The 17,268-nt window shown below is 36.9% G+C and overlaps 1 protein-coding gene across 3 annotated transcripts; it reads right to left on the bottom strand.

Annotated features, from left to right (window-relative positions):
* Nucleotides 1–87: 87 nt before the first annotated feature.
* Nucleotides 88–13,311, bottom strand: LOC128018969 (histone deacetylase 6). 3 transcript variants are annotated; one of them, XM_052604897.1, is made up of 28 exons: nt 12,969–13,311; nt 12,395–12,490; nt 11,373–11,483; nt 10,843–10,928; nt 10,071–10,155; nt 9,933–9,973; nt 9,755–9,851; nt 8,189–8,286; nt 7,999–8,103; nt 7,555–7,623; nt 7,327–7,453; nt 7,055–7,120; nt 6,909–6,968; nt 6,746–6,835; nt 6,563–6,669; nt 6,420–6,487; nt 6,168–6,294; nt 5,904–6,032; nt 5,557–5,725; nt 5,243–5,445; nt 4,005–4,197; nt 3,774–3,923; nt 3,359–3,533; nt 2,880–3,253; nt 2,682–2,801; nt 1,767–1,913; nt 990–1,118; nt 88–832 (listed from the first exon to the last, which is right to left on the bottom strand). In XM_052604897.1, the coding sequence occupies exons 2-28, from the start codon at nt 12,455–12,457 to the stop codon at nt 764–766; spliced, it is 3,258 nt and encodes a 1,085-aa protein (XP_052460857.1). In that variant the 5' UTR covers nt 12,458–12,490; nt 12,969–13,311; the 3' UTR covers nt 88–763. The 3 variants fall into 3 exon arrangements, with proteins under 3 accessions (XP_052460857.1, XP_052460860.1, XP_052460858.1); XM_052604900.1 differs by lacking the exon at nt 12,395–12,490; XM_052604898.1 differs by lacking the exon at nt 12,969–13,311 and having other exon boundaries at nt 12,395–12,509.
* Nucleotides 13,312–17,268: the final 3,957 nt, after the last annotated feature.

The following is a 17,268-nucleotide window of genomic DNA, read 5'->3' as shown; positions in this document are numbered from 1 at the left end:
ATATAATACTATTTATTTAATTTTACATTGGAGTGAGATTCTCCCTTTGATCTTTTCACAAATGTGGCCATAAAATGCTAAATCATGTATAAAATGCATTTTTTATTTATTTATAATGCAACAAAGTGAGGGATACAAAGTGAGGGTTTCCAAATGTTTGAGTCATCATGTTTGTGCAAAAAGGAATAGATAAAAAAGAAAAGGAACACAAAATAACTCATTACATCCTGTCCTCGGATGCTGGTTAAGTAAAAATTGCACTATTTATTGCTTTCAGGTTACGGTGGTTTTGTAATTTCCACAGTTTGATCACCTTGGTCTGGAGTCTGAATGAAATTCAGAATGAAAACTAAAAAGCTTCTCAACAGTGCTATGCAAACACTGTTAGTTGTGCACTGAGAATGCAATACATCTGAAACACTGATTTGGCTGGTTGTAAAATTGTGATTTTAGCACCATGCTACCGTTTTTCTACAAGAATTCTTAATAAAATCAAAGTACTGTTTTGGGAAAAAAAAGCAACCATTACAATTTGTAGATAGGACACCTTTTAGAGATTTTCTTTAAGATCAAACAAATTCCATTCAAATAAAATCTATATTTTGGCAAACAACCCCACAATTGGCACAATGAGAATCTATGAAGTATGTTTACGACAAAAGTGAGGAAGGAAGACAGATAAACTGAAGAAACTTGCTTCTACCGCAGCTCAGTTTGGTCTCTTTACATGCATGCAAACAATCACTTCTTTCTCTCTGCTGGTTTAGCTGAAAGGAGGAATCTCCTCTCCAAACTTCACAAGGTGAGCGGCACTTTTGGCTTCATGGAGCACCTGTATAACCAGAGACAGACAGTGACACGGCTGTGTATTGAAAAGGTGCATGTTAAATCTAACAGTGACAATTGAATTGATCTCATAAAGAACAAAAATGAACATGTTGTCATGCATCATTCAGAGATTACAGGCCCTTGATCTGGGCGGCACCCACCTTGTTGTGGACGTATGACTCACAAGCGTAGCACCAGACAGAAAGGTCAGAGAAGCTCAGCACCATTGGGTGACCCGACACCTGCCCGTGGGTCACCATGTGCTGCTTCACATAACGCCCACAGAGCACCTGACACAAAACATATAAAAGTGCTTCAACCACAATAAGTGGTTCATTTTAAATTCATACAATGGGTCTCATTCACTAATAATTGTTTGGATTATTCATATTTATAAATGTTTATTCACAACATATGCATATTCTTCTTAACCGTCATGTTGTGTTCCAGTGATTTTAACCTGGAGACGATTTTCTTTTCCTCAAAAGTAGTTCATGTTACAATACTATACAATCAGCATCTGTCCAGTTGGACTCCACTGATGTATACACATCGTCATTCAAAATTGCATAATTTCAAGATAAAAGCCAAACTTTAGCTTTGTGAAATTATGCTAAAAATGCAAATTCCCTCTCAGACAGCAGGTGGCGCTTATGGAACAGTCGAAATATTGTGTTTTTTGGTTATTGCTGTAAGCAAAGCAGTTTTGTAAAATGAAAAGGAAATGAAGCCCGTCTGAAACAGCTCTGCCGTGTGGAATACAAAAACATGATCCTCCTGAACGACATGCACACTTAGTGAATGAGACCCATAGTGCACCACTGTTGGCAGTGATAAATCTCAACTCTAAACTTCATTGAGCACTCAGTAAGGCTGTTACATGAATGATTTTGGCACATCCATGTGTTGTTTTTGCTGTGAGCGTCATTAACTGTTACCTTGTAGCAGAAGAGACAGATCCAGTTTTCTGTATCGCCTCCACACTCTTCACACGGCAGGAAGACATCGATGCCACCTGCAGGCACCGGTCGCACTGACTCCAAGTGTGGGCACCATGTCAGCGGGTCCACCACATACATGGTGTCCTAGCAACGAGAGCCACATGATTAGATCACCACACAAACTCCCATTAGTATCGCCCAGAGTACTGAACGATGCAACAGAATGAAAACTATAAATCTAGCTCTCTGCTACTCGCCAATTCAGCAACATAACTGCAACATTCTAAAATTTACCCATATGCAAATAAACTACTGTAAAAAAAAAAGAAATAATGAATAATATGCAATTCACATATATATATATATATATATATATATATATATATATATATATATATATATAATTTGTATTACTAGTACATATATATTATTATGTATCTTTTATTTTAATGTTATTATTACTACTAAATATATTTTAATATTTATATTATTTAACATTTATCTATTTATTATTAATATAAATAATAAAACATTATATATATATATATATATATATATAAATATATATATATATATATATATATATATATATATATATATATAATTTTATTTATTGTTCATTATTACTTTTACATTGATATATAAACATATAACATATAATGTATTATTATTATGATTATTTCTTCATATAATCATGCATTTATTATTATTACTACTATTAAATATCTTATTATATATACACACACACACACACACACACACACACACACACATATATATATATATACACACACACACACACACAACCACACAAGCACACAAACATTTCATATTTATTATTTTTACTACAATTAATAATGTATTTTAATTGGTTTTTAATGGGCCACATTTTACTGCATGTGAATATGTTACCAAATCCGTGGCTTGTGCTCTGCAGGCACTTCCTAAGACTGACATCATAGTGGCGTGGCCACCAGCGGCTTCCAGCACTGAACTCTCCTGGTCATCCACGGATTCTGGGATTGTCCGGTCCTGTTCAATGCATGTTTGATGACTGAATACATTACTAGTGGCCAAAATACACTGCTAATGACATTAGAGTATGCTTACAGGTGTCTCAACTTTTACAGCTGTAATCTCTGCATGCGTGCCATCTCCAGCTCTGGCTTTCTCTGATGTGAGTTTTAGGGGTGAATCTGACTCCCGGTCTGCTGAATCCCTCTGTGGGTTGGGTTTCACCTTCCGTCTGGCTCCTCCAATGGGGACAGACGCTGGGCTGGGGTTAGATGAGGTACTTGTGTTGAGATTCAGAGAGAGCAGGTCCTTACTGAGCTCATCAAGGCCAGACTGCTCGAGGTGCTGCGGTGTCTGTCCAGGACTCTGGGCAGGGGTGGACTGGCGAGGAGATTTCTTGCTCGTGCCCACCGATTCCCGCTTGTCTTTTGATTTAGGAAACAGCACAGCCAAACGAAGTGACTCTGGAACTGACATAAACACACAAACAAAAGCATGTCGCATTAAAATAGTCATTCTGTTCGTACAATTCAATTCTTCAGACTTAGGAAGTACTTTTCGATATGCAGACTCACTCTGTATTCTCAAGGATCTCCAAAAGGGGGCGTGTACGCGCAAGACATTGTTAATGGTAACAGTGGCGCTGGTCTTCAGAGGGGGCAGATGGTCTAGAGACGGAGGAGAGTCTCCCAGCAACATACTGGTGCACATGGACATTGACTCAGAGATGGAGGTGAGGTTATATCCCCCCTATAGTGAAAAGGATAAGACCGTGTCCTAAATGTTTTTCAAAAAACTCACCAAAGCTGCATTTATTTGATCAAAACATTATTACAATTTGGAATGACATTTTTCTATTTGAATGTATTTTACAATGTAGCTATTTCATGTGATGCAAATTTCAAGCATCATTTCTTCAGTGTCTATAAACACTCAGTATAAGCCACTGAAAGACTCAAAAGGAAACATGTGTGAGTGAATCTAGCCCACCTCTAGTATGATTAGCACTCTTCCTGCAGCCAGACTCATTAACTGATGGGTGAGGTGAGCGTAGCCTTCTGGGGTCACCTGATACCCTCCTAACGGATCGCCTCGTGCTGCATCGAACCCAGCAGACACCAGCACCAGCTCTGGGGCAAACTAGAACACAGACAACATTATTCAGTTAGTATTTAACACCAAACAACATCAGGTAAAAACAAGCATATGATGTGCTTTTACCTCTCTGGCTATCGGCATCACTATGTGATGGAAAGCCGCCATGTATTCTGGGTCTCCCATCTTTCCCCCATTCCAGGGGATGTTAACATTGTATCCTGTGCCCTTCCCCAGCCCCACCTTATCATAGTTAGCATCCTCTGAACTGGGGAAGAATGACCCGTCCTCATAGCGATGCAGGGAGATGTACAGAACACTGGGAGAACAAAGACATTTGTGACTGATCTCTAACAAAGATATTAATACATATGACAACATAAAGAGTTCACATTAATAATGCAAACCCACCCAGACAAAACAACAGGAACATTAATGATTATGATGCACCACCATCACACTTTAGCTCTGACTGTTTTATGAATGCACGTTTGTAAACAGGCTATTATTGAATGATGTGTTGCAGGTAAACACTATATTGATTGTGACCACAAATCCATGGTTAGTCATTTAAAATGCAAAGAGGTTAGCTGATCAAACAAAAAAGATACCTTGTATCAGAAGTCTCAAAACAGACGGTTTAATTCTCAGGGTCAAAGAAAGAGTCAGAAATGCTTAAGCAAACTAAAATATGACTTTTTGGTGAAAGGGAAATTTTAAATGATAAATTACGGACCTCTTATCGGCACCTGACTTTGGAATCCAGATTTAGTGTTTTTTTTATATGATTTATATAGTGTTCCTGTGGCTCAATGGTAGCTCTTGCATAAGCAGTGGAAAAGGTTTTGGGTTCGATTCCCATGGAACACATGTTGGGTAAAAAATGTTAGCCTGAATGCACTGTAAGTAGTTTTAGATAAAAGCATCTGCTAAATGCATAAATGTTTAAATATACTATTATATCATTTATTAATATTTTAAATATTTTTTATATATTATTTTTCACTTTAACTTTTGTTTGAGTTTTAGTAATTTTGTTGTGTGCTTTTGTATTTTTATTAGTTTATTATTATTTATATAGTTTTATAATTTTTTGTTTATTAATATTATTATTATTATATTATATTATTTTTCATATAAGTATTATTATTATTTCTATTAAGCTTTCATTAATATGAAACATTACGTTAACATTAATAAAAAAAATCTATAATTTTTTTCCCTTTAATGTTTATATTTTATTTCAGCTTTACGTCAAGTTACAAAAATAATTTGTAATATTTTTAGTTTGATTTAACAATAACAGCACCGATCCAGACCACTATACTATGGTTGATTATGGTCGTCTGTGGGACTGGTCAAACCTGTCATCCTCCTCAAAGATGTGCTGCGTGCCGTTTCCATGGTGAACGTCCCAATCGAGGATGAGGACACGCAGGGATTCGTGAGTGATGCTCTGGGCATAGCGTGCGGTCAAAGCAGCCGTATTAAAGAAACAGAAACCACAAGCCGTGTCTTTCTCTGCGTGATGACCCGGAGGACGGACTATAGCCACGCCATTTCTCACCTACAGGACCAAACGAAAAATTAAGGACACATGCGAACAAATTCAAGCAGTAACATTCTGGGACACATTTTACGGAAACATATTAAGAAGTGTATAACTTATAAAGATCACCTGGCCTGTGATTATGGCCTGTACAGAGTTAAAGCACGACCCAGCGGCCATCAGGGCGCAGGTGTAGCTATCATTACAGATGTAGATAGAGTTGTAATCGTTTCCCAGTCGGTCCAGATCTCTGGGTTTCATGTGCTCTGTACTCTTTATAGTGCTTATATGCTTAGAACTAGACACAAGAGAGAAAAACAGACTTTAATTGAATCAAATGCAATGTACGACATCAGTATTAGTAAGAAATGACCACTAAACAGGACTGAGGAAACATTATGTAAATTAGATAAAGATTGTGTTTATGTTTTTCTACATGAATGTGGTCAACACTGATTTATTCATTTGATTGTCACCTGTGACAGAGTGCCAGCTCTTCTTCTGTTGCTAGACGAGCTGGTATCTGAAGGCAACGGGACACCAGGCCCAACTCCTCATGCCGGCAAAAGATGCGAGAAATTCTCTTAGGGAGCTCCGGATGACAACTAAGGGAATCAATAGATCCTCATCTTATATATTACGCACAACCAAATAATCAAAACACACGCAAAATGAGAAAATGTGCCCTTTTCAGCAGTGTCGCAGGGGTACAGTGGTGTCTATGTTATTAACACTCTCACCGGTCCCACATGTTGTGATGAAGCATCATTCTCTTGTCGTAAACCAGTCCAGTGACCGGAGAGGAAACCTTCACTTCTGCACACACTGGAGCGGGCCGGGGAGTGACATCAGAGAGAGGACCACCCTCTGAAGACCACACACACACACATTCAAGAGCCGAAGAGAACATACAAACCTCTCAATCCTTCTATGCTGTACTGAATCATTTTTGAACAAAAATGGTGATGAATGCTTTCTTTATATTTGATTACCAAAAGTTTGAAGACTCTTCCAAAATGGATACAAGGCTGAGATGGTCTCTGAGATGGACTTTAGGGCACTGCAACAAAACATCAAAATAAACACACAACGAACAGGGAATAACAGAAAGAAATGTTAGAGAGCGTAAGCATACCTTTCACTCGGAGCGCCGGGAGAGGTCAGGTGAGGGCAAGGGTCACCCAGCAGTGACCTCACACTAGCACAAACACCCTCTGCTGTGGACTGGAGGTTGTATCCACCCTAACAGATGAAAACACAGTGAGTCTGAGTGAGATGTTAACTACAAAGAAGAATTTTGTTCGTAATATGATCGTACCTCAAGAGCCAGCACGAGTCGACCCTGTGCTACACCTTTCAGCATGTGGGTCAGGATGGAGAAACACTGTGGACTCACTCGCATCTCACCCTAGACACATAGAACGTATTAAACAATTCACGTGGAATCAGTTTTGGAAAGGGAATGAAGCGGAGCATCTCACCTTTTGGTCACCGATCACAGAGTCAAAGCCGGCCGCCACTAACACCAGCTGAGGTTGAAACTGGGAACAACATACACAAGAGAGGAGTCGTCATGAAACAGCAAGCTTTAAATCACATGTGCAGGTGGCTGATCTAAAAGCTGTACCTCATACGCCACCGGAAGCAGGAGCTGCTGGAAAGCTGTGATGTAATCTCCATCCTCCATCCCTATCTGGAGTTAAATAAAGAGATCAGGCCACATTCAGCAGCACCAACCCAACACACTTCTGAAGCATCTTCAGTTCTCACAGTACAATGTTAGCCTAACCATTTACAACCTCAATTCTAACTCACTCTAAACAGGCGTTTGTAGGATTTCTACATGTAAATGTAATGGACATGAGCCTCACAAACACTTAGGAAATGAGTGTGGTGTACCTTGTTCCAGGGCAGGTTGATATTGTAGCCCTGTCCTGGTCCTGAACCCACCGAACTGCTGTCAGACTCCTTGAGATGTGGCCAGAAGGAGCCGTCTTCATATCTGTGCACTGAGAAATACAGCACACTGCCATACAGAAACACAGAGAGAGTCTTTACAAATGAGGGACATTCAGCAAGAATAAATGTAATGTGATGTTCTGGTGCTTCAGATACGGATGAATTTACCTGGGATCCTCTTCGAAAATATACTGGATTCCCTGTCCGTGATGCACATCCCAATCCACAATCAGAACTCTGATAGAAGAAAGAGTCGCACCTCATGCAAAAGATCTCAAATCACAGACTTCATTAAAGAAACGGTGTTTGCAACATAAACACAGCTTTTCTAATTTTACATATTTATGACCAAACTTTGAATTTGATTCGTTTGGTTAATCTGATTCATGTCATTTATTCAAATCTTCAAAGCCATAGGCACATGGGTAAAAAAATATGTTTTAGAGGTGATAATTATCAGGAAAATGATGAAAACAAACACTTTTGTCTCTGGATTAAAAGTGTTCTGAAGAATCGCTCACAATAACACCAGAGAAATGTATCAGGTCTGTTTCATAATGTACTGTATAGTTGCAAATAAAAGTGTGATTGTAAAGCAAAATGCTCTCTCACCGTTTAACTCCATGCTGCTTCTGTGCGTAGCACGCTGCTATGGCCAGATTATTAAACATGCAGTAGCCATTCATCTTATCTGCTTGAGCGTGGTGACCAGGAGGCCTGTGTGTACAAGGAAAAAAATAGATCAATATTAACTGAAAATGCAGAAATATTAGAATTGCAATAATAACAGATGCAACGAGACCTGTTGATGGAGAAGCCATTACGCAGCTGTGCTGTCATCACTTTATCCACCAGCTGGAGAACTGATCCCACCGCCAGACAGGCAGAGGCGAAAAACTCCTGGTAGAATTAAAAACAATTCCACAAAATTAAAGCCATGTTGTTTGGCAACCATAAACAAATAAACTACACCACTTTGGAAGAACAATAAATTATTCTGATTATGTTTTATATATTTTTTTTTACGAAATAAGCCAAAAGAGACTTAGAGTTACAGTTATTTTATTACCCTGCTTCACTAAGGTACCCTAATTCATGCTTAAAGGAAAATTTACATTTTATGTTTATCTGCTTACCCCCAGGGCGTCCAAGATGTAGGTGGCTTTGTTTCTTCATTAGAACACAGACAGAGATTTTGTAACTCAAACCGATGCAGTCTGTCAGTCATATAATGCAAGTGAATGGGAATCACAGCTTTGAAAGTCCAAATCCAAATTAAACCCTGCGGCTCGATACATTTATGTATAAAGACACAAAACGATCAGTCTGTGCAAGAAACTGAACAGTATTTATATTGTTGCTTACCTCTGAATCACTGCAATATCCGAACTGTCCTGAGCGGGTCCTGAGCGCGTTCTTCTCAACAGCCAGCCCCTGACGCATCTTCTTCTTTTTCTTGCTTTACCGCAGACAGCAGACTTATAAGTGCATTAATGCCACCTCTCTCTCAAACAGATCATTGACATTCTATCTACAATCTCAATTATGAGTGTCAATGGTCCACTTGAGAGATAGGTGGCAGAAATGCACTTATAAGTCTTAAAAAAAAAAAAAGTAAAAAAAAAAATAATAATAAAAAAAAATAATAATAATAAACAAGAAGAAGAAGACGCGTCAGGCACCGGGTGTTGAGAAGAACATGCTCATAAGGACAGTTCGGACATTGCAGGGAAATCAGAGGTGAAAACTATATAAATACTGTTCAGTTTCTTGCACAGACTGATCGTTTTTTGTCTTTACACATCAATGTATCTTCACGAGCCACAGGGTTTAATTTGGTTTAGTTTGTGTATGTTTTTTTGACTCAAAGCCGTGATTCCCATTCACTTGCATTATATGACTGACAGACTGCATCGGTTTGAGTTAAAATCTTTGTTTGTGTTCTAGTGATTTGTGACTTTATTGCACATAAATCCACAGACACTATTTAAACTGAACAGAGACGACATCACTGAATTCAATGATGAACTGCCTTTAACTGTCATTTTTCATTATTGACACACTGTTTCCTAATGAATGTTGTTTAGTTGCTTTGACGCAATGTATTTTGTTTAAAGCGCTATATAAATAAAGGTGACTTGACTTGACTTGACTTCTACTGAAGAAACAAAATCACCTAAGCAGGGGTAAGCAGATAAACATCAAATTTTCTTTTTTTCTTTAAGCACTTAATAGTCATCAATATTGTTTTCATGCTGACTTTGCGAAACATCAGGGAATGTAAGATTAACACTGAAACACTGGAACTGGAGTAATAAGCAAACAATAAATTCCTGAACTGGAGAAGATTTGTGATCAGGTGACTTACAGGATGCAGGTAGACAGAGTCATATTTATGAGCCAGAGTCTTCAGCTCCTCCTCTGTCATATTCTTTGTGGACTTCATCAGCTCTACATACTCCTTCCTATTGAACACAACACATTCCCCCATGTGACAATCATAAAACCAACGCGATTAACAGTGTCAAGCTTGCATATAAACTTACGTATGTATGAGTAACAGCTCAGCTTCTGACACAGCTCTGGCCTTAAATGCAAAAATAAACCAATTAAAACTCAAAAACAGGAGGAATCCAGGGTAAAGCCTGTTAATGTTAACATCATCACTACAGGAGTATCTATACCTCTACTTGTACGCAGCGTCCCCGCAGACCTTCCGTCTCCAGCATCTCCATCACAGTGCTCACTCTGGCTGGACACTCCGGGTGACTGAAAACGAAGACATCCAACCCACTGTTACAGAATATCTTTTAGAAACCAATACTAAGTGAACTAGTTCAAATGAGGTTAAATACAAGAATAAGTCACTGAAATCACAAAAAAACATAATATTTATATTTTATTGCATCATCAAATTAATGCTCAAATGAATTTTTGAAGGTTTTGACTTTGAATGCTTTATAGCATCTTATGGAAAGACATAAAGGGTTACCAATTAATTAAAGGAAAAAATGAGACAGCATTTTCAGTTTTAGGCAAATTATTGTCGGTCCCACTTTATATTAGGTGGCCTTAACTACTATGTACTTACATAAAAAAATAAGTACAATGTACTTATTGTGTTCATATTGTATTGTAAAACACTTTTGCTGCTATTGAGGTGGGATAGGGGTAAGGTTAGGGAGAGGGTTGGAGGTATGGGTAAGTTTAAGGGTGGGTTAAGGTGTAAAGTATGGGTCAACAGTGTAATTATAAAAGTAATTACAGAAATTAAATACAGATGTAATTACTGTAAATGTTGTTTTTTATATATATATATAAGTACCATGTAAAAACATGTATGTACACAATAAGTACATTGTACTAAATTATTAATTATGTAAGTACATAGTAGTTAATGCCACTTAATATAAAGTGTGTCCATTGTCAATAAATGTAACCTTCCTGGAGCATCACCTGGCATCCCAGAGGCAGTGAAAGCGAGTAAAGGCATCTACGTAGACGAGACCTGTTCCTGTTGCTTTAGTTTTACCACGAACATCCTGAAAAACATCCACAAAAAAATTAAAAAAGCCTTTCCAAAAGCACTCCATTTTTAAACATGCAATCTAACACTGATAAAGAAACTACTGCATGTGTGTAACTGAAAATGTGCATTAATGCCAACGTTGGGGAGCTATATTAAAATGGACTTGCCACACCTACTTGTAATGAAAAGGAGTTAAACACAGTAATGCAATCTTTTTGAAATATGAAAAGCTACTGTAAGCTACTATGTGAGCTAATAGAGAAAGCAAGAATGGAGACAATTGGGCAGAAGAAGGGGGAAGAATTGCATGGAAAATAAAGTTGCAATTGACTAACATCTTTAAGGTTTAAAAAAAACATTTTATTCATGCATAATTTTGCTTTTTGAACTATAATACAGATGATTATTGACAAGTTTCATGAGAAAACACAGTGACTAAGCGTGATTAAGTGTCTACCATATTTCTGAGTTCATTGCTCATCTCTTCCTCTTCTTTACTCCGATCCATTCTGCCCTTCCTCCGCGCCTCCTGAAGATTCTTCTTCTGGTTCGGATTGATGTTTTCTCTCTGGAGAACACAAAGGTCTTTCAGAGAGATCTGCATGCAGCCGAAAACAGGAACCCAAATAAAACACCACATTGAAAAATGAGTAAAACAGAACAAAACACTGCGTGGATCAAGAGGGTGAACTTCAAGAATATCTGTGGATTATTAACCTGAAAACTGATAACTGAAAAAAACACAGCAAATGATCGACACACGATGAACTCACAGGTGCTGAACACAGTCTTAAAGGAATACTTCATCCAAAAATGTAATATCAACACACCCTCGAGATGAGGATGAGTTTGTTTCTTCATCAGAACAGATTTAAAGAAATATAGCACTGCATCACTTGCTCACCAATGGATCCTCTGCCGTGAATGGGTGCCATCAGAATGAGAATCCAGATGACAAAAAACACAGTAATCCACACCACTCAAAGTCCAACAGTTAATGTAATCAGAAGTGAAAAGCTGTGTGTTTGTAAGAAACAAATCCCTCAGTAAGGCATTTTAACTTTAAACCTTTGTTTAGGCCAAAATACGAATCCAGCAACAATAAACAATACTTGCACTACTTTTCACTAGTTTAAAAGGAGCTTGATCTGTGCATATTTCTCTCCTGATTCAGATCCGACAACTTTTTTACTGGAGAAAGCCATATTATGGACAGAGGACTCATAATTTAGCCAGAAGCAAAAGTTAAAAACATCTAAATGATGGAATTGTTTCTTAAAAAACATGCAACAAAGGCTCAGCTATTTGGCCTCTCATTCTGACGGCACCCATTCACTGCAGAGGATTCATTGTTCTGCAAGTGTCTCCAAATCAGTTCTGATGAAGAAATAAACTCATCAACATCTTGAATGCCCAGAGGGGGAGTAAAATATTTAGGTGAACTATTCCTTTAAATGGTTAACATGAATGTATTCTGACTTTGGTTTCAGATGTTCCTCTCGGTGATCGAACAGAACCTTTGGAACCTGGAGCAGGATCCATCAGTTTAGGATTTTACAGATCCACACCAGAAACCTTGAGAAGAAGAGGATGTTTTGACAGGTGCTCAAAACATCTGTCAAAAGTCCCAAATTGCATTAATAAGAAATATCATTTATTTGAAAGAACAAATAGTTTGACGATAAATGAGAGATTATGGCAAATGCTAGATTTAGTTTTATTCTATATACAGAATAAATAACTGTTAAATTAGCTATTTTAAATTGTGACTATGACTGAATATGACTGTATAGCAGTTCATAACATGATAGGTGTTTATGTCATATTATAAAAAGTTACTAAATAATAAATGAAAATATATATATAACATAATATATAACACCATATCCATCCATTCAATCATTCCACTAATTCAATATCAAGAGCAAAATATCTTAATATTTAACGAGATGTACAAAACAGACCATTTAATTTTCTTTCTTAATAAAGAAACGTCTGGGGAAAGTAAAAAAATGACAGATGTCTGAAGAATGTACAGAACATGTTTACTTACTGCTTTCAGAAATGTGGGGTGTATAAGATATGACCAGATTTGCTGTCAGATTCTTATGCCGTTCGTAAAATACTCTTTGAAATTCTGATAATATATATATAAAAAAAACAATGTGTCAGTCATTTGATTCTAAAGCTGTCTGCTTTCCTAAGTTTCCGTGCCTGTTATTATTTTCTAGACTGGATATAACAACATGAACGTAGCAAAATGGGGACCGCATAGCAAATACAACTGTAAGATCAATATTAACTAGAAAGGGTACGAAAAAAGCACAATAATGTTTTGTTTAGAAATGCTAACGGCTAACACGCCCAACTGTGCAGAAAAATGACACGAATCTGTGTTTGTGAACCATTTCCTTTTCCTCTGAGACATGAAGCGCTTCGTCCTCTAGGGGGCGCACGGAGGCTCCGACGCTCAATTAACGCTTATTAAAAAGTCAGTGTTATTTCAAATGAAGTGCTTTCTGACTAAACTTAATTTCTAAGATAGAGTAATCTCTATAAAAATTATTTTCACTTGAAACACTAAACTGTAAAACCTCGTCCATTACCGTAACATGTCATTAAACACAAGTCAAACACACAGCTACTAAACCAATTAAACCTCAAGCATCCTTTGGGACAAATGTGGGCAAAATATGTATTATTATTTATAGTCTTGCTCTTAATCTTAAATGAGGGTTACAAGACTTGGCATCTGAGGTTTGCCATCTGAACTCACACACAAAATTGGGCACCCATATGAAATTAAAGGGAAATATATAATTCAAAGCATTTCTTTATTTGTGCAATAAAAGTCAATAAATCGAACACAATGCAGATCATACACATAAATGAAGGGCTGAGACTACAACATCCTCAATGTGCAAACACTCACACCCTCTCTCTCTCTCTCTTTCTCACACACACACACACACTCACACACACACACATACACTTCAGTGCCAAATCAAAGTACTAATGTTTGGTTACAAACAAAACATGTCTGAAAGATGCTACTTGATAGGTTTATTGTTAATTCTTACCTGTTTGGTACCATTTTACTATTTTGAATTATTAATTTGTTTATTTATTTATTTTTTGCCAGAAATAAATGATTACTGTCTCCTACTTTGTCTTTTCCTGTAATTTCACTCAACACTGAGTTTTTTATTTATTTATTTATTTTTTAATTCTACAATTTTAACCTGTAAGAAAATCTTAAACTTAAGAGGTTAAGCTCATTATAACATTGATTTATACAGATATCAGCCTTTATGCACCCACTGAGTACTACAGACAAATACTGTTACTGATACTTTTCATATTTATTTGTTATTATACCATCATATGTCACCAAAGTCACCAAATATTTAGGTTTCGACTGTCTGAACTTACTGGAATGATAATATAAGCATATTTTACATTAAAATATGTTATTTCTAGAGGTAAATAAGTTTTAAAAATCACAAAAAAATATATTATATATATATATTATTTTACTATTTTATCGAAGATATTGAAATTTATAAAAAAACAAAAAAACAATTGGGATCACACCTGAGACCTTCGTGCCCAAATTTGTCCCAGTAAGATGCTTGAGTATTAAAAAGCACTTCCTCGTCGCTAAACCCCGCCCCTATTGAAGCTTTTTACCTTTACCACACCATTCTTCCCCTTTCTGTTTCTCCTAGGCGCGAGAGCAGGCGCACTGAACTGACGTCATTAACGCAGAGCGCGTGCTCGTTTGAAGTCTGTGCTGAGACAGTAAAAGAAACACTGGAGGTCAGTGCTGCGTATTTAACGAAAGTTGTGATTATGATATGACAAAATTGTCAATCCGCCTGACGAGACTTTGCATGTAATAAAATTCTCAAAGAAAGATTCAGATATATAATTATGCACTCTATTTACGAATGCACCTGCTTATTTGTGTTATCTATATTTTTTCAGGGTTTTTTCCCTCTTAATTTATGTGAGTGGGCAAGGGCCAACTTGTACAATAATACAATATTTGAAGTAAGCCATATAGGCTAAAACATGGCACTTTTGTTTTCAAACTGTAATCTGTAAGGTAGTGGGGGAAAATGAATGAAAAAAAAAATGCTTAAAAATGTGATCAAACAAAATTTATAAATTATTAATAAATAAAATAAATAAAAATTACATCTAACATTACAGTACTATGTTGACAACAAAAAACATAATAATGTAATGTAATGCAACCAAAACATTTCCCAAATAATATTTTACACATTTTTTATAATAGCAAATTATAAATTAACATATATAGTTTTATTTTACAATTCAGGCTGGGAGTCCCTTGCACAAGGATGATCATATTTAGGGATTTTTTCCGTTGTAATTATGACAAAGCTTCTTATTTTCAACTTGTTTTATTAACACAAACTGGGAAAATTGGTATAATAAATTAATCAACCATGATTTATTTAGTAATTCAGAAATTAAAGAGCTGCATGTTCTTCATTAAAACAAGTAGCTATTGGGTAGTTATTTGTTTTGCATTTCAATTTGCATCAAAATTATATTATTTAAATGTATTAATAATACCTTATTAACTGAAATACTTTCAAGTCATCCTAAGTTAGCTCAAAAAAAAATAAAAAAACGATGAGGCACTATTAAAACAACTACAATAATACAGGTAAATATTTAATCAGAATACACAGCTACATTTGAATGGCTGTCAATGGAGAAAGATGCTTTTATGGGGTCAATGAGGTCAACGACCAAAATCTTGACTTCTCTAATGTTTCTCACATATTTCATGGCAGTTTGTATTGTGATCAACATTTTTGGCATACAAAAGCATTTTATTTAGCATACTGAGACATGACCTCTATGGGTTTTAAACAAAAACAACAACCCCATTTAAGCCATTCTTGTCTCTGTCAGTCTGTTTACGTGAATGGAAAAGAGGTTGCGAGCATGAGCGCGGTGGAGCTGGCGAGCGCTAACGTTCGGGCCTGTACGTGTCTGCTGGACCTGTCCTGTGGTTGCTAATCTCTCCCAGTCATTCAGTAGCATTTCCCCCACACTATGGTGCCGACTCCACCAGATAACACGGCTTCACCCTGAATGGAGGAAGCCCATGACAGAAAAAAGCGAACGATGTGCCTCGTGCACCAGGCTTGAAAAAACACCCATGCCATTGCTTGCAGCCTCATTCTGTGCATCTCCCTTTCCCTTTTACTCTTTTTTTATAGAGTCCGGAAAACCAGAAGCCGCCTGCGTTGCACAATGAGGCTCCACTAGAAGCCAGGGGAGCAGAGCTATGTGGTCAACCATGAGAGATGGAAACAGATGGAGGAGAGGGGAGGGGGGCTATCTGAGATATCATCGCCAACCAGAGCTCAGCTCACACAGACACCCATATTCCATAGCGCTGAGGCCTTTTTCCAGACCGGCATGGAACAATGCACGCAATAACGCCAATCTGGTGGCTCAGTGATGCAGGGATTGTAGTTTGCATGTGTTTGGGTGACACTGAATGTCATGTCTGCCATAACAGGTTGATTAGAGTTATGATTTTGACTAGAAAGCAACCGCTGAGAACTCTTTTGTAAACTCACTGTAACAAAAGCTTAATAACACTCAGAACACCTTAGAAACTGAATAGCAAAACCATGGCAAACTCACACAACAGCCAAACATTCTCACATGGCAAAAAAAAAACTAACAAAAAAACCTGGCCAAAATATATTCTACATGTATTTTAAATAATTCTTATTTAAATATATAATGCTGTTATGCTCAATTAAATATTTTTAGTTTCTACCTTTAAATACCAAAATAGATTTCAAAATGTACTTTCAAAAAAAAAAAAAAAAAAGGCCAAATATAGAAAAATATTTACGTACAGTACAGGCCTTTTTCCATTTTGAAATATATATTATATGTATTTGAAAATATATTTTTGCTATATATATATACAGTACAGACCAAAAGTTTGGACACACCTTCTCATTCAAAGAGTTTTCTTTATTTTCATGACTATGGAAAGTGTAGAGTCACACTGAAGGCATCAAAACTATGAATTAACACATGTGGAATTATATATGGAGTTATATACATAACAAAAAAGTGTGAAACAACTGAAAGTGTGTCATATTGTAGGTTCTTCAAAGTAGTCACCTTTTGCTTTGATTACTGCTTTGCACACTCTTGGCTTTCTCTTGATGAGCTTCAAGAGGTAGTCACCTGAAATGGTCTTCAACAGTCTTGAAGGAGTTCCCCGAGAGATGCTTAGCACTTGTTGGCCCTTTTGCCTTCTGTCTGCGGTCCAGCTCACCCCTAAA

This window comes from Carassius gibelio, chromosome A8 (assembly GCF_023724105.1).
Source record: "Carassius gibelio isolate Cgi1373 ecotype wild population from Czech Republic chromosome A8, carGib1.2-hapl.c, whole genome shotgun sequence".
Taxonomy (NCBI): Eukaryota; Metazoa; Chordata; class Actinopteri; order Cypriniformes; family Cyprinidae; genus Carassius; species Carassius gibelio.
The sequence above is the reverse complement of the archived record's forward strand: the minus strand, read 5'-3'. Positions and strand labels throughout refer to the sequence as shown.